The sequence below is a fragment of the Orcinus orca genome, chromosome 11, assembly GCF_937001465.1.
Source record: "Orcinus orca chromosome 11, mOrcOrc1.1, whole genome shotgun sequence".
NCBI classification, from domain to species: Eukaryota; Metazoa; Chordata; class Mammalia; order Artiodactyla; family Delphinidae; genus Orcinus; species Orcinus orca.
The window spans coordinates 65284181-65308921 of record NC_064569.1 but is presented as its reverse complement, the minus strand read 5'-3'; the positions used below and the strand labels follow the sequence as shown (position 1 = coordinate 65308921).

The 24741-nt window shown below is 40.1% G+C and overlaps 1 protein-coding gene across 11 annotated transcripts in view; it reads left to right on the top strand.

Annotated features, from left to right (window-relative positions):
* Positions 1–24741, top strand: part of LIN7A (lin-7 homolog A, crumbs cell polarity complex component) — a 247281-nt gene that overhangs the window by 129605 nt on the left and 92935 nt on the right. For all 11 annotated transcript variants that reach the window (XM_049694326.1, XM_033407191.2, XM_033407188.2 and 8 more), the window contains one exon: positions 21324–21442. Coding sequence is in view for 5 of the 11 variants with exons in the window: in XM_033407188.2 (XP_033263079.1) it covers positions 21324–21442 (119 nt within the window). In the remaining 6 variants the exon portion in view is untranslated. The remainder of the gene's footprint in view (positions 1–21323; positions 21443–24741) is intronic.

Genomic DNA, 24741 nt, shown 5'->3' with positions numbered 1-24741 from the left:
GGAACAGCAATGAGCCCTGTGCCTGGGCACAGTCAACAAGGGAAAGGATAGAAAGAGATGAAGACAGAGAGGCTTTGGTTTTTTTTTTTTTTCTTTTCTGCACAAGTGATGTCATTTTAGTTGTTACAGTTATCTCTGGGATGGGCAGGGCCAAGGGGGAAGGCGCAGGGTGTGGCTTCTGGATGGATAGTCCTAGGAAAGCCAAGTCCTAAGGGTGCAGCCCCGGGAGCAGCCACGAGGTGGCGCCAGGCCGCTCCCGGAACTGCAACCCGAGGCTGGGGGCTGGGAGTCTTGATGATTCCCTGGGACGCCAGGCCTCGCCCTCCACCGGGCTGGTGGGCCCCCGAACACCCTAGAGGGGTTTCGCTTCCGTCCGGGGTTCCGAAGATGGTTCCCATATGTTTGAGGGGCAGTTCAGTTGTCCCAGCCTGGGGACTGCCACCGCAGAGCATCCACCGCAGCAGGTCTGCGCCCAACTCCTTTCTGAGCTGCTGGAGCGGTCGGCGGTCGGGACAGGGGGCCCCAGGCAGCCTCGTCACCACGCAGCTGTAGGTAACCCGCCGCCGGACATGGTGACTGCGGCCGCTGAGGGCCACCTGGCCGCCCCCGGGAAGACGGCGGCCTGGACGCGTTCCGGGAGCCCAGCCGAGCACTGGAGGTAGGCCAGCGCGCCCTCGGACTGGAGGAGGCTGACGCTTGCTATTTTGAGGACTTTGGCTTTTAGTCTAATATACTAAAGCCACAGATGGTGGGATTTTTAGTTTGAACGGGTTAGATTAGTTGGGAAGTAAATAAAAGAATCCAGACCGGAGATGACGGTGGTAGGGATCCGGGTAGTAACAGGAAAGGTAGTGATGAATGGTCAAATTCTGGACACGCCTGGAAGACTTAGCCTGCAGGATTTGATGCAGGTTTGAGTATAAGGTGTAGGAGAAACAAAGCAGTTGATGAAGAATCAGGTGTTTGGTCTGAGAACCTGAAAAGATGAAGTTTCACCTGAGATTGGAAAGACTCCAGAAGAGCGTAGGGGGAGGGGTTTACGTCCAGGAGAAATACCGATTTTGGATGTGTTGAGATATCAGACGCTAGAATGAAGAGTTTGAGTTGCCAGCTGTATAAAAACTCTGGAGCTCAAGGGAAGAGTCCAGGATGGAGATATAAATACGGGAATTATCAACGTATAGATGGTATTTAAAGCCATCTGGAGGATGAAAAGATGGGACGTTTGATGACTCAGCTCTGCGTAATTACAACACTTAAAGGTTGAGAAGATGAGGAAGCACCAGCCAGGGAGGAAAAGCAAAAGACAGTGGTGATCAGAGGCCAAGTAAATGAAGTCTTTTAAGAAGCTGGGAAGGCTTATCTGTGTGAAATGGTAACAGGTGAGGTAAGACCTCGTCTGGGAATTGACCATTGCGATTAGCAGTGTGAAGATCATTGATGGTCCTGACACTTTTTAGAAATAGTAGGTAAAAGCTTCATTGGTGTAGACTCAGGAGAGGATGAGATATTTTAGGGACAGTAAGAACAACATTTTGTAGAACTTTTGCTTTCAGAGAAATAGCATAGTAGCTGGAGGGAGATATAATTCTCAGCATGCCTGGAACTCCTGGTAAGAACTACACACTGTGGTAACAACTGTGTCCATCTTGTTGACTGCTTTTTGCCTGGTACCAATGCTTGACCCAAAGCAGATGTGCAACTGAGTATTTCTTGAACAGTAAGTACCATTTCAGTTAAAATTATAACCTAAAATTTTTTAAGGTTTAGAAGTATTTTCAATAGATGTTACTTTTTAAAAATTGGACAAGAATGTGTGTTTTGACACTGGTTAAGGAATGATCACAGATAATATGATCATTCCACATCTACTTAACAATTTCCCATCTGGCTCAATTATACTAAGCACCACATACCACCTTTATTTCAGGAAAACCATGCAATAATGACAATTCAATTTGTTAAAAATATTCAGTGCATGTAACTATCTACAGCAGAGTTTTTCAAATCATGGAGAGAAGAAAGTAAATATATTTTTCTTTAGCAAAGTAGACTTTGGTTTAAGTTTGGAGAGCATCAGGAAGCCATTAAGTCTTTAAAGAGCTGTTCACAGTACCAGAGTTTTGTGTGAAAGGTTGATTCATTGCTAAATGATGGTACACATTTATTTAATGAAACACATTTATTTGGTTTGAGGATGAGCGCTTGTAGTACAGTAGATCCTAGGCTTGATGTCTGGTGAACTACAGAGATGAATGAAGTCATGAAAGAGCAGATTAAACGTGTAGGTTGCAGATAGATAGAGGTGCTTAGCTTTGTTTGATGGGTAAGCGAGAGTGTTTGAAAATTTTGAGCAGGGAAGTGAAATCATCTGAGCTGTATATTTATTAGCTGCTATGAAAATTGGCTGCAGGATTGAATCTATGGGGAAGAAGAATGTTTTACAAACGACTCTGGGAGATTTTATTGGATGCTCTTTGAAAACCTTTCCATGGTAAAATGAATTAGGAGATATTGGGTTTCCCAAACATCAGGTTAAACAAACTTAATAAGATGTTTCTTTACTGTAGCCTTTCAGATACTTTGTGAATCTCTAGGTCGTACGGAATATGCAGATCCTGGAACTCTTTGTTCCAGGAATCCTATTATTCTTTGGAACAGTTTGACAATTTTGGACCACTGTTGTATTATTGTTGTAATCTGGATGACCTAACCTGAATTTGAGGAAGAGTTATAGGAATGAAAAGGAAGGATGAGATAATGATGGGCATGCCTTACTGACTAATAGATGATGAAAATGGGGAGAGGAAAAAAGTCAAAGGGGAGACATGTGGATTCACAAACTTGATGAGTTTAGCTTAGCACTTGATGAACTTTAAGATGTTGAAGGACAACCAAGTATAAATCAGGGTTTTAACCTGGAAAGAATTCAAGGCTGGAAACAAGTTTCAGGAGAGCAGATACCATGTATACAGTGCAGGAGGCCAATGATTAGAGCATGAATTAGGGATACTGAAGAAGTGATAGCTACAGATTTTTTTTTTCCAGAAAAAAAAATGTGGGATAAAGCAAAAGTCTAGTTTTAGAAACGATGCGGCAACAAGTGCTTGAAAGTAAGCACTTGAAAGTAAGCATCATTTTCAGTATTCAGACTGAGACATAAAAAGAAAACCAGTGTCAAATCTGTTTTTATGCTCAGAGTATTAATTCCCCATGTCAGTAAAGTGTGATGCCTCCTTCAGAAATCCTGACATCCTCAGCATACTTGGGCAATCGGTATATTGTGACAAGCCAGGAATTCCTCACTGTTTCAGCTTTGTCATCCGCCCTGTGATGATTCATTGTATCCACATAAGGAGTACAATCCTAGTTTCCAACTCCTCTCCTTGAAGTTCTCAGAGATCTGCCTTCTGGGCCTCCTTGTGGACCACTGCTCTCAGAGAAGCAGTTGTTACGCTTCCCTGGTGGCGCAGTGGTTGAGAGTCCGCCTGCCGTTGCAGGGGACACGGGTCCGTGTTGGAGCGGCTGGGCCCGTGAGCCATGGCCGCTGAGCCTGCGCGTCTGGAGCCTGTGCTCCGCAACGGGGGAGGCCACAACAGTGAGAGGCCCGTGTACCGCAAAAAAAAAAAAAAAAAAAAGAAGCAGTTGTTGCTTAGAACTGTGCTTGTCAGCACTTGCAGGTGTATCATGGAATATCTAGGAATTTCTTTTTATTTATTTATTTTTTAAAATATCTTTATTGGAGTATAATTGGTTTACAATGGTGTGTTAGTTTTTGCTTTATAACTAAGTGAATCATTTATACATATATATATGTTCCCATATCTCTTCCCTCTTGCGTCTCCCTCCCTCCCACCCTCCCTATCCCACCCCTCTAGGTGGTCACAAACCACCGAGCTGATCTCCCTGTGCTATGTGGTTATTTCCCACTAGCTATCTATTTTACGTTTGGTAGTGTATATATGTCCATGCCACTCTCTCACTTTGTCACAGCTTACCCTTCCCCCTCCCCATATCCTCAAGTCCATGCTCTAGTAGGTCTGTGTCTTTATTCTCGTCTTACCCCTAGGTTCTTCATGACCTTTTTTTTTTCTTAGATTCCATATATATGTGTTAGCATACGGTATTTGTTTTTCTCTTTCTGACTTACTTCACTCTGTATGACAGACTCTAGCTCCATCCACCTCACTACAATTAACTCAATTTCGTTTCTTTTTATGGCTGAGTAATATTCCATTGTATATATGTGCCACATCATCTTTATCCATTCATCCATTGATGGACACTTAGGTTGCTTCCATGTCCTGGCTATTGTAAATAGAGCTACAATGAACATTTTGGTACATGACTCTTTTTGAATTATGGTTTTCTCAGGGTATATGCCCAGTAGTGGGATTTCTGGGTGGTATGGTAGCTCTATTTTTAGTTTTTCAAGGAACTTCCATACTGTTCTCCATAGTGGCTGTATCAATTTACATTCCCACCAACAGTGCAAGAGGGTTCCCTTTTCTCCACACCCTCTCCAGCATTTATTGTTTCTAGATTTTTTGATGATGGCCATTCTGACCAGTGTGAGATGATATCTCATGGTAGTTTTGATTTGCATTTCTCTAATGATTAATGATGTTGAGCATTCTTTTTTTTTTTTTTTTTTTTTTGCGGTACGCGGGCCTCTTACTGTTGTGGCCTCTCCCGTTGCAGAGCACGGGCTCCGGAAGCGCAGACCCAGCGGCCATGGCTCACGGGCCCAGCCGCTCCGCGGCATGTGGGATCTTACCGGACCGGGGCGCGAACCCGTGTCCCCTGCATCGGCAGGCAGACTCCCAACCACTGCGCCACCAGGGAAGCCCGATGTTGAGCATTCTTTCATGTGTTTGTTGGCAGTCTGTATATCTTCTTTGGAGAAATGTCTCTTTAGGTCTTCTGCCCATTTTTGGATTGGGTTGTTTGTTTTTATGTTATTGAGCTGCATGAGCTGCTTCTAAATTTTGGAGATTAATCCTTTTGTCAGTTGCTTCATTTGCAAATATTTTCTACCATTCTGAGGGTTGTCTTTTGGTCTTGTTTATGGTTTCCTTTGCTGTGCAAAAGCTTTTAAGTTTCATTAGGTCCCATTTGTTTATTTTTGTTTTTATTTCCATTTCTCTAGGAGGTAGGTCAAAAAGGATCTTGCTGTGATCTAGGAATTTATAGAACAGCTGAAAGGCTGAAAAAGTATCACCATCAGAAATAAAACCTTTTAAAAAAAAATCAGAAAACTGAGATAAAATAAAATACAGCACAATATGTCCTTTGTTGTGTTAATATCCTTTGCATAATTAAGTCTACCTGCATTTATGTTTAGAAGGAAATGCATGTAGCAAAACATGTAGATGCATTTTCAAGGTCAGAATGGGGAGTTTGGAAGAAAAATATGGAGCAGACGGTAAGCTCACAGGAAAATTGAGTCAGCCAGCTCTCCCCAGATGGTCACCTTTATACTGTTTTTTGTAGTTTGCGAATTAGGCACCTGTGTTTTCTTCAACTCACTCCCTGCCATGTGAATTCTTGCATTTGACATTTTAATTGCAAATAAAAACAATAAAGTCTTGATTTGTTTCCACCAAAACCCCCATAATTTTTATTCTTATTTTTTCTCGGAATGAAATAACACTTATTCATATTTTGGAATTCCTAAAATGCTTATTTGAATTTTACTATTTTCTATTCACCTGGTATGGGAATGGATCGGTTCACATAACGGATTTCTTTTTGCACTTCTCAGGAGACTGGCTTGAGTAACTTTTAAGAGCTGTTCAATTAAAAAAATATATATATATATATGTTTTCTCTAGAATGTAGTTTTAAAGGAAGTCTATGATTCATGATAAAAATAGCCATATTGATTTCATATCTAATTTAGTTTAAAATGTTCCTTGACTTTGACAGTCACATGTTAAATACATCATCTACCCCCATACATAAGAAGAGCATAATGCCTTTAAATACACAATGATTTTCAGGTAAGCAATGTGTTTTTCTTTTTCTTTTTTTTTTTTTTTTTTTGTGGTACGCGGGCCTCTCACTGTTGTGGCCTCTCCCGTTGCGGGGCACCGGCTCCAGATGCGCAGGCTCAGCGGCCATGGCTCACGAGCCCAGCCGCTCGGCGGCATGCGGGATCTTCCCGGACCGGGGCACAAACCCGTGTCCCCTGCATCAGCAGGCTGACTCTCAACCACTGCACCACCAGGGAAGCCCAACAATGTGTTTTTCTCAGTCACTGCTTTCAGACTTCTATGGCATTTGAACTGGCGTTCTATTATTGAAATGTCAGATAAAAATAGTAAGGCTACCTCTATCCGCACTTAATAAACCAACATAATTTCCTCTTTTCTTTTGCATCGTTTATATGCATTAATAAGTGTTGACACTGAGATGCATGTAGAAGAAAAAGGATCCCTAAGAGAGACATGTTAATCTTTTTCCTTACCTGTTAGAGATATCCTTGATAAATGTAACAAAAATAAATGTGTTTAAAGTATTATTAGAATGTGATGACGTTCTTGCACCTGAGTTAAGGTATTCAGAGTATGTATAATTAAAGGTAAGATAAAACTACTCAGTAAACTATGGCAAGAGTGGCTTATGTTAAGGCCACTTGAAAAATAATGCCTTTCAAATTAAACTTGTTTATGTATGAGTAGCTTGTTCTGCATTAAAAAATGTGAATTCATACTCAGATTTAAGTATTGCGATATTAGCTTATTCAAAAGATAAAGCTAAGCTTATTTAATCTTCCCTCAAATGGAGCAAAACCCAGCTATTTACTATAAATTCAGGACCTTGTTGAACAAGTCATTTCGAGTTTATTGCATTTGCCTGTTTGTTTTGAGTCAGATCCTAATGACTCACGAACTAGAAAAGGTACAAGTATAATTTTAAGGACATCTAGTGGTCTATGGGATTAATTTTTTTTCATCTGACAAGAAAATATTAAGTTATTTTTAATCTAATATGAAGTTGTAGCATCTGTTTTTATCCAAATAAATGTTTTATTTGTGAATTTTAAACTTAACTCCTCATGCTTAGAGTCTACAACCGAACCTCCAAACTTCATCTCTTAGAACTTCCTTAAAATTACACTTAAAAAATGTTTCTGATACATTTTCATGCATACAGTAATTGACTTATGGTTACAGAGTCAATGAACAGTCTTTTGTGTAGTGTGTGTTGAATAGCATAGAGCAAGTCAACACTACTCCAAAATATTTCCTCCATCTCTGGGCAGGTATTTTCTTTTGACTCATTTATTTATTCGGTAAATATTTAATGAGTACCTGCCCTGTTACAGGCCTTCAGCTGGGCATGGACATCAAAGGAGAACAAAAAACAGTCATGGTTCTTGTTCTCATGAAGCTTACAATCTACAGGAGAGAGGTAGTAGTCAAAGAGTCATGGAGATAAATGTACAATTATAATAATAAGTACTAGGAAACAAAGATGGACGGTACTATGAAAGAACCATGGCACAGAGTGGGCATCTTAGAAAGAATGATTAGTGATAGTCTTGATAACATAAATTAAAATTTTTTCATATTTTTTAAACAAAGAAAACATATCTAAAGCATAGGACTGGAATTTATATTTACCCTATAAACCTCCCCAAGAAGTGAATTTATTTTGTAATTAGGGGAAAAAGGCATTCAAGTTTGTTTTTTGTCATCTTTAAATTTATTTAACTGTACTTATGACTAAATAACACTTCATTAGTTACTATTTGCTATGCAAATGCAGTAAGTTACTAAACAATTATTTTTCCTCCTCCTCTATTCCCAAGATTTGTTTTATAAAAGAAACATCAATTGAAAGTCTGACAAAGCAGCCCCAGGGAATCTAATGTAATGAGGAGAAACTCATTATTTCACGATTTTTATTTGGAATTTTAAATCATCTTTTGCACAGCTTGAAAGTAGTCATGTTCTAATCAACTATTCACCATAGCAATTTCTGCAAACACCAAGCTTCACTTTGTCCTCTAATCATCTTTTAAAGATACAGATAGCACTGCACTAACCTCACTATACAATTCTCAAAGTAACTAAGCAACTGAGTCATAGTATGATATAGTAGTGATAAGGTAACAGAGGAAACATTATTAAGTAGCTTGATAGCAGAATAATTTATCGAAGTGTCAGTTTAGATAAAAACATTCATCCATTCTCTAGTATAGGAGATATTTGAGGACATGAAAAGTTAAATTCGTAAGGTTTCTCTATAATGAGCTCTTTGAAAACACCGAACTTGATTGGGTGTCTCTCCAGCAATTTCCTCATAAAATTTTCCCTTCCAATTTCCTGAGCAATATGAAAAAGGCGATTGGGATGTCCTAGTAATAATTACCAGGAAAAAAAATTCCAATTTGACAATATACACAGGTGGAATCACTACCAGTGTAAAAGCTTGGTTATGTTTTATGTACTAAGCCAGGGAAATACTAAAACTCATAGAGCCTAAGGATCCATATCTTTTTGTGTCTAGTATTTTAAGATGCCAGACAATAATTATTTAACTAACTTTTATTGAGAAAACGTTAGACAGATAAGGAGTTATGGAAGGGAAGGTAAAATATATAGACTTCAATTAAGAGTTAAATTTAAAGCTCTGTGAAAAGTGTTTTGTTCTTTCATCAAGTGCATCTAAAATCAGTTGAGGCTGTAGATGAAGTGTAAAGAAAGCATAGTTGGATGGACAGGCTGGGTCGCTGGTGATGCAGTGTTGAGGTATCATCTTGCTAATCTGTACGTGGTAGTTGTATTCCTACAGCTATACTCCCAGTACTTAACTGACTAATGAAGAAATGCTCATTGTATTCATTGTCTAAGAAATTTTAGAAACAGTTTGTATACAAAATGTAGTTTGGACAATGTACTTTGAAATACCTCCCAGAGAGTTTAAAATAAGGCTTCCCTAAAAATTTTCATGAGTGCTAAAATAAACTCTGATCCACTTTCCAAGTCATACCCATGGTTCTTACTCCACCCACTTGTAGAAGGTTAAAGTTGATTATTATAAAAAGATGGAGTCTAGTCCCTTAAATCCTAATTTTCTCAGAATTCACATTTTGTAAGAAATCCAAATCTTGTCAAATTGGGCTTGATATAGTATCACTGTTAACTAGTGAAGACAAATACTTGTATATAATATTAATATAATATATAGGTATATATAAGTACATAATACATAATACTTGTATAATATAACAATAACATTTAATTCTGTACAATCAATTGTATTCAACAACCAGTTTTTAAGGGCCTACAATTGTCATGATTCTGGATTGGATATAATGGCGCATACAAAAATTAATAGGATACAGGTGTTTTAGTATTTAGCGTAAAAGAGGGCAGTAGTTGGTTCAACTTCTTTCAGACATGCAAAAACAGATTACATTTTGGCCAGGTCTAATTTCTCATAGATTCTCCAAACACGATCAAGTCAGGTGTTCATTTGCGTTGTTGCCAAGAAGGCTGGAAACAGAAAATGAGATGAGCTAATTTCACTGTCATTAGGACTAAGGTTATAGTTGGCTGTCATTATGTAAAGACATGGATGGAAGATTAAAAAGAAACGTGAGGTGAAAACATAGAAGAAAGGGAAAGACATCAAATACGAGATAAAAGAAAGCGCAAACAAAAGAAGTTGAAACTCCTGATTTCCTGAGGTCTCAGGTGATGGTAGGCAAATCAAGCTTCAATTTTAGCTGCTTGGGAAAATTAGATGAATTCTTTTAAAAAAGGAAGAAGGAAAGAAAAAGAAGAAAACGTTGACTATAGTTCCTTTAAAAACTGGGAACACGTTACTCATTCAGACCACATAACGGATTGTTTAACAAAGCTGTATCTTAAGCTTTGTATACTTAACGATTTGTTTATTGGGTAAGTAATCACTTTCACATGAAACAGGTACCGGCCACTTCAGAGAATCTCTTAGCAACTACAGCTTTTCATTTTGTAGCGTAAAGTGTTCTTCTGGTTGCAGTCGGTTTGGCAAACAATTTGAGATTCATGATTTAAAAATTCTAGTATTGTCAGACTTTTGTGATACACTTCAGTGTCGTCCCAAATCCTAGAAAGAGAATTCATTCAGCTTTTGATAATAAACATAAATTGGGATTCTTTTTCACAGCATACTAAGTAAAGCTTTTAATTTGAGCACATTTAAATTGAGCTAGTCCTAAGGTTTACCAATTAGTGTGCCTCTAAGGAACATGGCAAGTCGTGGGTGGATCCAGAGATGAGTGTCAGATGAGAAGGACACAGTGGTTGTCATGTCTCATTATTACTTGTAAATTGACAGAATTTCCTTTCATATCAGAGCAATGCAAGTGCAAAGCATTATTGGCCATTTATTTTCATTTGTTGGTACACATGCTCTGTTGTGCAGCATGAGATTTTTAAACTGAGCATTCTTTGGTCCAATTTTTAGATACATCATGAAGCTAGTAATCAGTCAGTATTTCATGTACACTATTTAAAATGTAGACTTAATAATGACTTCTACAATACTGTACATGAAATACTAACTTACGGCTAGATTTAGTTGTCCATAGCCATTTTCCTTAAACTCTATGGGTCAAGTATGTCTTCAAAAAGAGGACCTCTAGTCACCTTTTCAAAGGAAATTTGAGTAGCATAGTTTCATTCCTATAATTTAACATTTCCTCTTCAAATATTTCCACTAATAGAACAGGAAGTGAGGACCCACAGAAAGAAACGGTTAAAAGACAAGATGGTATAGATGTCATGTATAGTTCATGTGCCAGGTACTCTATATGAAAATCTCATCGTAATTACATTCTCCTTCAGACCTTACAATCACTGTATATAATCAGTATTACCACATTTTATACTTCTCAGGTCTCTGACTTTTAGGTTTATATCCATATTCTCCAACTGCTTGGTGCAGTGCTAAAACATTTTATATCATCCCTAATTGACGCTGAATAGAGGGATCTTATATGGATAGGAAGAGACTAACAGGAGAAAGTGCCACACTCTTATTACATGCTTTTAAAATAATTCTGTCTTCAGGGTGCTGATACTTTTCTTCTCCCTCGTTATTCTGGTTACTTGTTCAATTTGTTGACACCATCTGCTTATGGGTAAAGAGGCAGACACAATTATTGATGGAACAGGCTAAGGCATGTGACTGTATTCACTAATAAATCCTTTTCTGCCGAAGAGACATTCTTTTGGGACCTCATCATACAGCTGTGCACCTCCTCGGGGTACTGGTTCCTCTTCTCCCCACCTGTGCTGTCCGTGCCTTGGCATCCCTGCTGCCACCATTTAATTGAAGCTTTCACCATTTCTTGCCAAGACCACTGTAATAGCCTTTTTCCTAACTGGTTTCCTGTGTATATCCTTGACCCACTGGAATTAACATTTCAAACAGTAGTCATAATGATATTTATAAAATGTGAACCAAATCATATCATTCTTCTGCCCAAAACTCTTCAATGGCTTTCTTTAGTAATTACACGAAAATATAACCTTCTTTTTTTTTTTTTAGATGTTGGGGGTAGGAGTTTATTAATTAATTAATTTATTTTTTCTGTGTTGGGTCTTCGTTTCTGTGCGAGGGCTTTCTCTAGTTGTGGCAAGCCGGGGCCACTCTTCATCGCGGTGCATGGGGCCTCTCACTATCGCAGCCTCTCTTGTTGCGGAGCACAGGCTCCAGATGCTCGGGCTCAGTAGTTGTGGCTCACAGGCCTAGTTGCTCCGCGGCATGTGGGATCCTCCCAGACCAGGGCTCGAACCCGTGTCCCCTGCATTAGCAGGCAGATTCTCAACCACTGCTCTTATAAAATCTGCTTAAAATCTAACCCCTGTTTACTTCTCAAACTTTGTTTCCTATACAGTGGTGTGCCGTAATCGGTACTTTCTGCCTTGTGAGAGCTGAGTGTTGAGTAGTCAAGAATTTTTCAAGCCAGTGGTATCATGTTGGTACCTTGAAACTGGTCATGGTAGCAGTATTTACACTACAGAAATCAGAAAACGCTACAAATAAGGGCTTTTTCTGTTTTGTGCATGTGTTTTGGAGAGCGGGTTGTTAATCATTTACCAGTACACCATTGCTGCTATTGCTCTCTGCCTTACACACTGTGCTCCACTGACACTGGTTTTGTCTGTTCTTCCAATATGTAGGGTTGCTCCCCTCAGTTTAGGGTCTTTGCCCTTGCTATTCTCTTCAGATATTTCTCCTTCGGATTTTCATATGGCTGGCTTGTTATCAATATTCAAGTCTCAGTCCAATGTCACCTTCCCAGAGTGGCTTTCCATGGTTATCTTATTCAAAGGACCACCATATGTGACTCCAGTTTCTCAATAACATCAACCTTATCCCTGCTAGGATAGTGCGTTTAAAGTCATTTGCTCTGGTATTAGTTAGTTTGTATTTGGTTGCAAGTCACAGGGAACCAAACAGTAAAGCATATATTTGTCTCATAGACAAGAATCATGGGGTTGCACAGTTCAAGGCCAGTACACAGCTCAGTGATGACATCAGGGACTAGGCCCCTTCCTTCTTCCTACTCCACCTGCCTTAGCATGTGACAGCCATTTTCATGATCAGAAAATGGCTGATTCACCTCTAGGCACATTTAAGGCTGGCAAGAGAATGGCGAAAGAGTAAGGGTTCAAAGACCAAAAAGCTGAAGCATACGCCAGCATTTTGTTCATCTAAAAAGCCTGCCTGGGGCTTCCCTGGTGGCGCAGTGGTTGAGAGTCCGCCTGCCGATGCAGGGGACACGGGTTCATGCCCCGGTCTGGGAAGATTCCACATGCCGCGGAGGGGCTAGGCCCGTGAGCCATGGCCGCTGAGCCTGCACGTCTGGAGCCTGTGCTCCACAACGGGAGAGGCCACAGCAGTGAGAGGCCCATGTACCACAAAAAAAAAAAAAAAAAGGCCTTCCTGGAAGCCATACCCAGTGACTTTACACTTACAACAACTTGGCCAAATGACAGAAGAGTCTGGAAAGAGAAGTATGATTGCTTTCCAGATTTTGTAGTAGAAGAAGGCAAGGGATATGAGGGTTTTAGATGACTTTGGGGTAGATCATTCATATTGTTTGCCATAGTACTCAATACATTTTTATGGAATTAGTGGACAGTGTGCCTTAAATGACCCAGCTGTATCTTCATCCAAGTTCCAGATGCAGATGAGTCATCAGTTAAATTCTGCAGTCTAAATGTTAACCAAGTTAATAAAAAGTCATCATTAAGGAAAGAGAAGATGATAATTGCACTCTTCCAGATGACTGGAAGTTCATCCCACTTAAGTTCCAATATTTTATTGTTTTTGGTTATAATGTTCAACTATTTTAAAGGAAGTCTTTCCAGAATATGGTATCTTACTATCATCAGGCAGTTGATGATGATTTGGTCATTTTTAATTATTAAAATATGTTATCAAGGGGCTTCCCTGGTGGTGCAGTGGTTGAGAGTCCGCCTGCCGATGCAGGGGACGCGGGTTCGTGCCCCGGTCCGGGAGGGTCCCACATGCCGCGGAGTGGCTGGGCTTGTGAGCCATGGCCGCTGGGCCTGCGCGTTCGGAGCCTGTGCTCCGCAGCGGGAGAGGCCACAACAGTGAGAGGCCCGCGTACCGCAAAAAAAAAAAAAAAGTTATCAATATGAGCACATTGATTATACTATAATGTATTGAAGGGTTACCTTCCAGGACTCTGGGCAGTGTTATATCTGTTTGCCTCAGTTTGTGATGATGCTATATTTAAAAAATAAGTTTGCCATACCTTTATTGTTTTATTTCTAATCCCTTTTCCATGGCAGGTTAGAGAAATAAATAAGAGCATGGGCACTGGAGTCAAACACCTCTGGTCTTAAATCCTGGCCCTACTAGCTGTGTAACCTTGAGCCAGATAATTCATCTTTCTGAGCCTTAGTTGGTGTTTTGTTTTGTTTTATTTTGTTTTTAACTATACAATAGGAACAGTAGTAATCCTTTTATATATTTTTGAGGATTTTATAAGATGAGCTAAGTAAGGCAAGTAAACAATGAATAAATGATGGCCTTTAACTCACTTTATTCTGGATCCCATATTAAACTATCAGTAACCTTAAAGTGCATCTGTGAACCACTTTCTGCATCAGCACCATCTGAGGTGACTACTAAAAGAGCAAATTTCAAAGCTTCACCCTCAGCCTCTTTTTTTTAATCTTAATTTTTAATAAATGGTCCAGGGTTATTTTGTTGTTGTTGTTGACTAAAATTTGAGAACCACTGTTTTCAGCCCTCAGGCAAGGATTTGTTGATCAGATTAGCATAATCTCTGTTAACAATGTTGGAGAAGTGGTGCTGGGAATGATTTTAACAATATAGATTCCTGAGACACATCTCAAATGTAGTCCAGATTCTAGAGCCATATTGCCAGGATTCAAATCCTAACTCTACAACTTACTAGCTCTTTCCTCAGAGAAGTAATTTTAACTCTATGGGTCTCAGTTTCCTTTTCTGTAAAATGGAGATAATAGTACCTACTTCATAGTGCTAAGAGAAGGAAAAGGTTTAAAATTCGTGCATACTAAACACTGTACGTGAGAGCAATTAGCAATTGCTGTACGTGACAGCAATAAGTAACATTGTTATTAGATTTCCTGGGGTGTACCTTGAGAGGCCATATCAGTGATTCTCAGCGTGGTCATCTCTAGGGAGCGCTCTGAAGATACTAATGCCCAGGCCATATCCCAGAACAATGAAATCCGAAATATATGTAGGTAGGATCTAGGTATCTGTTTTTTGTTTTGTTTTGTTTTTCAGTTAACCCAGGTGATTCCAGTGGGTAGCCAAGGCAGAGAAACACTCTTCCCTATCATTTAAATGCTCTCCAGAGAGCTCCCTGGCAGTCCAGTGGTTAGGGATAGATGGTGGAAGTATGGGCTTGAGAGTTGGCAGACCAGAGGACGAGTCCATTTCAGAAAAAAATTGTGAGATCTTCTTGCCTTCATTGTGTTTGTCAAGCAGCCTCCCCAGTCGTTATCTAATATTTCTTCTAATCTGAGCTATCCTGATAAACCCAGACTTCTGTATTAGTAACCAAATTTTGTAGAATAGTTTCATAAAACAAGTGTGAGGTTCTCAATGAGAACCCTAAGGGAACTCATAAATAAACTACACACACTTTACTGCAATCATTTTAAGAACAAGTATTTTACTTACTCAAAGGCTTCTTTTGCTTCCTTCCAGACCTTGGCTTGCAGGTTTCTGGTACTTTTGCAGAGCTAAAGGGAATCAGAATTTCATTTTAAGCTCCAGTCTAACATCCAATTTATCACTCACCACATCTTTGCAGCACCAGCCAGACCTGGGCTGGAGGGACCTGATCTCACTCACTCTTAGGTTTTAGACTTCTTTTGGCTTTTACCAACTGCCACATACCCCATGACCTCATACTGCTAGATTTCCCCGGATAGATGCCAGCAAGATGGTTCATGCTCTAGTGCCACTGCTCTCCAGATCTCTCCCTCTGATCAGATAGGCAGAGGGCAGGCAGATCACCATGTCTGCTGCCTGTGTCACCAGGAAAGGGATTCTAGTCTCCCTCTGCAGGCAACCCCCAATGGCTACAATTGGTTCTATTTGGAACACTCCTCGCTTGGTTAATGGAAGAGAAGCAAAAGACCTAGTATTCTGTCCAAAGTTAATGACTTAACAATTTTTCATGAATTTTCTTTCATCTCACAATTAAATCTTTTTTTTTAATCAGTTTATTTATTTTTGGCCGTGTTGGGTCTTCGTTGCTGCGTGTGGGCTTTCTCTAGTTGCGGCGAGCGGGGGCTACTCTTCGTTGCGGTGCATGGGCTTCTCACTGCAGTGGCTTCTCTTGTTGCAGGAGCTTGGGCTCTAGGAATGCGGGCTTCAGTAGTTGTGGCTCGCAGGCTCTAGAGCCCAGGCTCAGTAGTTGTGGCACACAGGCTTAGTTGCTCCATGGCATGTGGGATCTTCCCGCACCAGGGCTTGAACCTGTGTCCCCTGCGTTAGCAGGCGGATTCTTAACCACTGCGCCACCAGGGAAATCCCACAGTTACCTCTTAATAAGAACTGGAAACGGCCTATGGTATTACATTACATAACAGGACCGGCCCAGCTTTGAATAAGTCTTAATATGGTGGATAGTGTCTAATTTCTTTGATCGCTCTTTTTTGAACTTTATATCTCAACTTTGGATGGTCATAGGAATCATCTGGAAGCTTAAGAACAAAGAAACAAACAAAACCTCATGACTGGATCTCACACTTAGAGATTTTGAATAATTGGTCTGGGGAAGCAGGCTGGTTTTAAAACTCCACAGGTGATCCAGGTGAGCGGCCTTTGCTAGGAGCATTGTTTCAGGATGGGGCTGGTACTTAACACTAATTACTTTCATTCATGGACTTTTGTCAATAATTCTGAGACTCCCAGAAGAATCCCATTCAGTATCCTGTTCTACAGGGTATCAAAGAATAATAGAAAATGCAAGTGTTTCTGGAATGCTGGGGCTGAAAGAAACCTGAACCATCATTTTGTTCACTATCTCTTGAAATGGGGTCTGTGAAACTACTTTAGAATCACTTGAATCATTTGTTTAAAAGGCAAATTCCTGGGCCTTATCCTCATACCTCCTGAATCAACCTCCCTCAAGTGGGGGTGAGGGGTCAGGAACCTACATTTTAATACATTTCCGCAGGTAATTCTTAGGCACACTCATGTTTTAGAACCATTGATTTGTAGCAGAGGTTCTTAACCCTGCATGCACATTTGAATTAAATAGGGCTATAAAACTACCCATGCCAACTAGACCAGTGGTTCTCAACCCTGGCTGCACTTCAGCATCACCTTGAGGGCTTTCAAAAGCCTAATGCCTAGGCCTCCCCCTATGCCAATCTCACTGGAGTCTCTGGGGTGAGACCCAGGTATCCAAGGGTTTTAAAGCTCCCCAGGTGGTTCCAGTCTGCAGCCAAGGTTGAGAACCACTGTTCCATATATTCTGGTTTAATTCATTTGGGGTGAGTCTCAGGCATTAATAACTTATTGTGGTAATCATTTTGCTGTATACATATATCAAATCATTATGTTGTACACTTAAACTAATACAGTGTTATATGTCAATTATATCTCAATAAAATGGGGGAATAAATAAATAATTTTAAAATGTATTCCAGGTAATTTTAAAGTGCAGTCCAGGGTGAGAACTCCTGAATAGTCACTTTCAGCTTTTCTGAACTTCTTCTAGTTCAGTCACGTGATACCCTTTAGCCTACGGATTCAGGCTTGAGTCCTTTCCCCCCACACCAGACCCAAGCCAGTCTTGATCACGGCTGATAGTGATCTGGAGGTTTCGTCTCAGGAGAAGTTAGTTATATGTCCACCTAGACATAGACCTCTAACCCCTGCCTTCCTAGCTAGTCTCATTAATTAATCCATCATTCATTCAACAAATATAAACACCTAATATCTGTCAAGTACTCTTCATTGAACTATGGATACAATAACAAATAAGATACTGTTCCTGACCTCAAGAAGCTAATATATTTGCAAGGGTGAAGGATGGAGACATATATGCAAAAAGAGCTATAGCAGAGAGTAGTAATTATTACAGTGGATAAGTGAACAAGGGACTGTGGGATCATGGCTATGATAGCAACTAAATCTGCCTTGGAGGGTCAGGGAAGACATGCCTAAGGAGATGCTATTTAAGCCAAGTCTTCCCTACATGACCTAACACACGCTCCGTCATATGATTTCTCTCTACTGCATCTCTTGCTACTCTTGGCCTGGTTTCAACTTCAGCCATACTGAACTCTCAGTTCTGTGAATGCCCCACACTCTCTTGGTAAGACTTCAATCCGCACTTATTTGCCTGGAACTTTTTTTCTCCTTGTCCTCACCTGTACCTCCTACCCAGGGCTGTACTTAGCTGTTATTTTCACAAAGAGCTCCTCCCTGACCTCCTGGATGATGATGTCATGTCTTGGTTATGTCTTGGTTAGACATCCATGTACTAGCCTGGAGAGCTGCTTTTATAGCTCATGCCCCCTCTGTTGGGTATCTGTGATCCGTCAGACCTATAAATGCCATGAAAGCAAGAGCACCCGTCTGTCTCTATTACCACAGTGTCTCCCATGCCTGGCACTACTGGATGAATAAATTAATTGCATTCCAGGAACAGGGGATGATATGTACAAAGTCACAGAGACATGGTGTTCCTGTGGCATGTCCTAGAATAGTGAAAATTTTGGATGGTCAACGTATAGAATGGGCAGGAGGAGGTTTCTAGAGATGAGGTTGTTGGTTGTTAAAGGCTTTGTATGAGGTTGGTTGTTAAAGGCTTTGTATGTAGCCCTAAGTGGTCCGAATTTCACCCTTTAGGCAGTAGGAAGCCAGAGAAGATTTTATGCAAGAGAGTATAATAATGAGATTTATCACTCTGGGAGCAGAGTGGACAGTGGACTGTAAAAGAAAAGCCACTTAAAGAACAGTTAGGAGATGTTCCAGTACCTCAGGAGAGAAGTAATGAAGCAAAGGGTTTCCATTCAAAAGGCATTTTGAGATAGAACCTGCAGCACTTACTGACTAATTGCATGTGGGGGTGAATCTGAAAGAAGATGCCATGGTCTAGCTTGGAAGACAGGCTGGATGGAGATGCTATTAATAGAAATATGGAATATAAGAAGAGAAGAGCTAATTTCAGGAAAAAAATATGATGAGCACAGTTTTAAACATGTTGAGAGTTCCAAGTGCCTGTTGGCATCTAGAGTCTTTCATGCAGTTAGAAATGCATACAATTCTTAGCTTGGTATCTTACTGATTGTGGATGTGGCTGGTGTGGTACAGTTGACTATGTTGACTTTCAGTTTATGTAACAAAGGACAGACTTTTGAAACTGGCAGTGTCTTACTGATTTCAGGATTTATGCTTCCTTGGGCTAAGATTGGCAATCAGTTGGCAGTACGTCAAAGGAGAGTCTCCATTAAAGTTACTTTTTGGTTATTTTCTTTGGTTAGATACATAAACCTATACCAACCCCACCCTAATTCAGAGGTGGTAGAAATTTTATTATAGGTAGCTATACTGTTATGTTTTTTCTTATTTAGCTGTGAATTCAGAAGTGTGTCTTGTTAAGCTAGTGCCAAGTTTAATAGGAACACAAATTGAGGGATGGATGGATGGATGAATTTATAATCTGATGGCAGGGATACGGGATACTTTCTGGAGTTAATCACTTAGGAATTGAAAATCTCTATTCTATACATAAATGCCTAAGTGACTTTTCAGTGAGTTATTGACTACAGCAAGAGAGGTAGAAGAGATCACCATAAGTATTATTATTATTTTTTTTTTGCGGTACGCGGGCCTCTCACTGCTGTGGCCTCTCCCGTTGCGGAGCACAGGCTCCGGATGCGCAGGCTCAGCGGCCATGGCTCACGGGCCCAGCCGCTCCGCGGCATGTGGGATCTTCCCGGACCGGGGCACGAACCCGTGTCTGCTGCATCGGCAGGCGGACTCTCAACCACTGCGCCACCAGGGAAGCCCCACCATAAGTATTTTTAAAATAGCCTTCATCATATCATTTTCTTTTGGCAATACAGGACCATCCTGGGAATTTTAAAGCTATGGCTATAAGAGACTGTGTTTCTTGATATATTAACGTGTGTGTGTGTTTGTGTGTGTGTGTGTGTGTGTGTAAGTTTTATTTGGGGCAAAATGAGGACTATAGCCCGGGAGACAGCATTCCACATAGTTCTGAGAAACTGCTCCAAAGAGGTCTGAGGGAAGGTCAATGTATATGTGATTTTCGTGGAGGGGGAGTACATGCAATCAAGCTCTTACTTTTTGGAGAAGGTTTCTGCTGGTCCTGTGAAAATTACTGCTAGTCACGAGGAGCAGACACCACCATGAAGGATTTTAGTGCTTTTCTAGATACGAGGAGATGCAAGAACTGGGCTCATAAAATCTTCTCCTGAAAATATCTAACTATCTAAAGACCTGTTCTGCCAGTTTTTCCCAAAGCACAGAGGGCCTCATTATCGACCTCCACCTTGAACTCCTTTTAGGGGGTGTTGAAGGTCAGCAGCTGCAGCAGCTCATAATTTGATCCTTGTGGAGGTAGATGGCAAGTGCCAGTTTGTAGGTGACAGGGCCCCCTCACTGTCATAAATTCGACCATGGTTTGAGAGGTATTTCGTGACCATTTTGTCCCACATTGCTAGGAATGCTCATTCCCAGGTCTGACAAAGATTTTGTTGGTAGGCCACTCTATGTGCTATTATTGGACTAGACCTTATTAACGGTAGCCAAAAGTCTCTGGACCGTCTGTCTTACTAGTCTGTTGCAGTCCAGGAAAAAATCCCCTCTTGTTGCATCTTGCCATATCTGGAGTTACACTGTTACAATCATCGATCTCATATAGAGCTATATATTTTTGTCAGAGGCTCATTGACACATTTGGTAATGCAAGAAACAACAATCTGGTAAAACAGGCAAAGTGCGAATAACATAGCTAGCAGTATTATTGAAGTCATAAGTAAGAATTAATTTTATTCTTCCATTAGGTGCAGCCCAGTATACCCCCAGGTCATCTGACTTAGTCTGTTCTCTACTGGTCCTTATCTTTCAGGGAAATTATATATTGGCACTGTCCATACGGCCCAATTTCCTAACATTATTAGGCTGGTTATCCTTAGTATAATTTAATTGTTCCCAAGATACAGGGGGGGCCTTAAAACTTAAATGACCGTAGCCTGGTGTTAACCACATAAATTACACCAGACTCTGGGGCTGCAGTGATGAATAAACCCAATTAAGTTCTTACCCTCAAGGAGTTTATCGACAAGTGGAGAAGATGCACATTAATCAAATCGTCATACTAATAACTGTAAAAATGCAGGTGTGATAAATGTGGAATGCGAAAAGAAAACCTGAAAAAAGCATCTCAGAGGTAAAATTAACAGGATTCATTTGGTTATTGGGGTATCAGAATATACAAAAGACATGCTTCCTGCTCTTCTTTCCTGAAAGAATATTCAAACTAATTTGTGTGACAAGAAATAACTTATGAGAAATGCCATTAAGGAAGATGTATTAAGTGACAAATTGTGTGGAACAGATTTAAATGACCTTTAATCAAAAGATGAGATCAATAAGCTATGAATTGTAAATTCTCATTTTGCAATTAATTCCACTTACTTTTCTTTGTCACTGTTTTCATTGTCACTGAAATGATGGTACTTTGGTGATGAGATTCAGTTTACTCCATGTCTCAACATTTTGATTTTTTTTTTTTCATTCAGATGTTGCCAGAGCAATTGAATTACTGGAAAAACTGCAGGAATCTGGAGAAGTACCAGTGCACAAGCTACAGTCCCTCAAAAAAGTGCTCCAGAGTGAGTTTTGTACTGCTATTCGAGAGGTATGAGACTAAGATTTTAATAACTATATTCTGCCATATGTCTTCTGAACAGAAAACATGTCTTTTCCACACAAACAGTTGAAGTAGTTAAGATTATAACTGCATCTTAGCTTTCTAACTGCTTGGACAGATGATAAAAATAATTTAGTCTGCTAAATTCCAAAATTAGATTCAGTTAGGATTTATGCATTCATATAAAACCAAATGTTGATCTTATGGTACCAATGAAGTGACTGCCTCAGCAGGGGACTCTGGTGTGTAGCCTAAACTATTTAGTAGTCACATGAAGTCATCTGGAAATTCAGGTAGAAATAGTCATAATTAATGGGGACTGAACTTTTCTTAAAAGAACACTCAGCTAAATCTTCCTCAGGTAAATCTGAAAGAGTAACCTCCTACTGACTAAAGTTATAGTTATCCAGACATTACTGTCTAGTGCAATAAGGGCAAATTGAACAGGCTGATATGCCCTTCAACAAATCTTTATAATGCTTTCCTGGTTAACAGTTTCAAGAAGCCTGAGGTGAAACAAGTGTGTTTAAAATGACTATTTGAATTTTTTATTGACTGGTGGTGGAATTGACTAATCAATTAATGTATTTCACTGGTTACAAGATGTTCACTTAAGATATATACACTACATTGTTTTATTCAGTAAGCCCATCACCCCTTCCCTATCAGGTACTAAATAATAATTCATTAATTAGCACTTAAAGTTCATATATCCAACATATTTGTCCTGCTAGAAGTCCCCAGTAGTGAATTAAGTACTGTCATCCTCTCCAAAGCCAGCTGAACCCAGTGACTGCCAGGAGAGTTTGTTGTAGCAGAGGGCATGCACCTCTCAAGGAATGCTTGTATCAGCCTCCCTTCCTCTTTGCAACTCTACTTGTGGGTAACACATATTCTGTGCCTCAACAGTGCTAGTTTATGAGTTGTCACTAAGTGAAAAAACCTCAAGTGCCTAAGGCAGAGACACACAAGACCTCTCTCACTACATATTTAAACCATAGCCTACCCAATGAGGTTAATATTTGCATTTTGCTGGGATTTGACTTAGACTGTGCTTGTGCTAAATCTTTATTAAGTGAAGGTGTTAACTACTTAATTTTTGTTTATAATGAACGCAGCTTAAGGAAATAACCATAATTCTATCTCTAAGCTTTTTTTTAAATTAATTAATTTATTTATTTTGGCTGTGTTGGGTCTTCGTTGTTGCACGCAGGCTTTCTCTAGTTGCAGTGAGCGGGGGCTACTCTTCGTTGCGGTGCACGGGCTTCTCACGCGGTGGCTTCTCTTGTTGTGGAGCATGGACTCTAGGTGCACGGGCTTCAGTACTTGTGGCACACAGGCTCAGTAGTTGTGGCTTGAGAGCTCTAGAGTGCAGGCTCAGTAGTTGTGGTGCACGGGCTTAGTTGCTCTGCGGCATGTGGAATCTTCCCAGACCAGGGCTTGAACCCATGTCCCCTGCATTGGCAGGCAGATTCTTAACCACTGCGCCACCAGGGAATTCCCCCATCTCTAAGCTTTAATTGATGAATTTGACCGAAGACTGAAAGAAAATTCCTCAAAGTGTATGAATTCTCGGCTATCAGCTGCTCAGTGGGAAAGGTATAAGATATGTAGAAACTCCACAGGCCTCCTGTGGTCACTCTGTAGACTAAGGCTAAGTCCCCTATCTTTCACAGAGTGCTGCTCCCCTGAGATTTGGTGGCTGACTTTTCATCTTAGATATCCTATCACCTTTCTATTTCCACAGAACTAACTAAAGAATAGGAACCATCGAATCTCTCTCTCTGCTCACTGGGAATTCGGCTTGTGATCAGTGCAAAGTCTCTACTTTTATGGAACTTACATTCCAGTGAGAAAATGATGATAAATAAATATATAATACAATATCAGAAAGTGACAAGACTGTGGAGAGAAATAAAGCAGGATTAAGGGAGTACGGGTAGGGCTCTATTAAATTAGCGTGGTCAGAAAATAACCTAATTGAAGGAACAAGTCACACAGGTATCAGGGGGTATAGTGTTCCAGGCAGAGGAAATCACAAGTGAAAAAACACAGAGGCAAGAATTATCTCAGTCCATGGAAGGAACAGTGAAATAAGGAAGGTAGGCTTCCTAGAGGCAGCTGGAGAGCAGATCACACAAGGCCTCGCAGGCCATGGTGAGAACACTGGACTCTATCCTAAGCATGATAGGAAGCCCTTGGAGAGTTTTACCTCACCTGATTAGCTTTTTAAAAATGTTCCTCTGACTACTTAGAGAATACAAGTGTCTGTGCAAGAGTAGAAATAAGAGAGACCAGTAATAAGGTAAGGAGTAGGTCACGTAAGAGATGAGATGATGGCAGCCTGGACCAAAGTGACAGCAGTGCACGTAGTGGGGAGTTGTCAAGTTCAATATGTATGTTTTTGAGAATAAAGACAATAAGCATTGACATATTGGATATATGATGAGAGAGAGGCGTCTCAATGGATTCTTAGGTTTGGACTTGAACAATCGGATCAGTGGTGATATAATGAGGTGGGAATCTCTGGAGGTGGACCAGGTTTGGATAAGACTATACAAGAGCTCTGTTCTGGGCATAGTAAATTGACGGTCCTTTTCAGACATCCACGTAGAGATGTCTGGCAGGTATCTAAGTCTGAAGCTTAGGGGAGAAGCTGATGCTGGAGATGTAAATGCGATGTAGATATCTGTTCACATAAAACACACAGGCCTTCTTCTTTAAAGACCTTGGTAAGGAAAAAGAGGATGGGAGTAAGAAAAAAATGAAAAGAGACATTGTATAGGCATTATAAATATATCTTACAAACTCTGTGGTAAAGTGTGATATGTTTATCATTAGTGGTCCATGCAAATCTATAACTGATCTATAAGCAGTCCAAAAATTTCAGAGGGGAAAAAGAGATATAATTTATCTACCTTACATTTTATAAACTTGGACTAAGATTAATTTTATGTTCACAGCACCGTCCTTAGTAATAATTTTGTTCTTAAAGGCAATACATGTTAAAAAAATAATAAAAAAAAAAGGCAGTACATGTTATATAGAAATTGATTTGGTCCCTTCATCTTGGCTAACATTTCATACCAGTTGCATAGTATTGTTTATATTTGTTACGTCTGGGATTTTTATTATTCTTATGGGGTTGTTTTACACTAACTGTGGGAAGTAATGATAAAAGTGTAAAGCCTATATGTATACAAAAATTCTGAATCATTGAATAATATTGCAAATCCATCTAATGAAAATTTGTTCAATAAAAATATAAAATATGAATACAGTTTGCC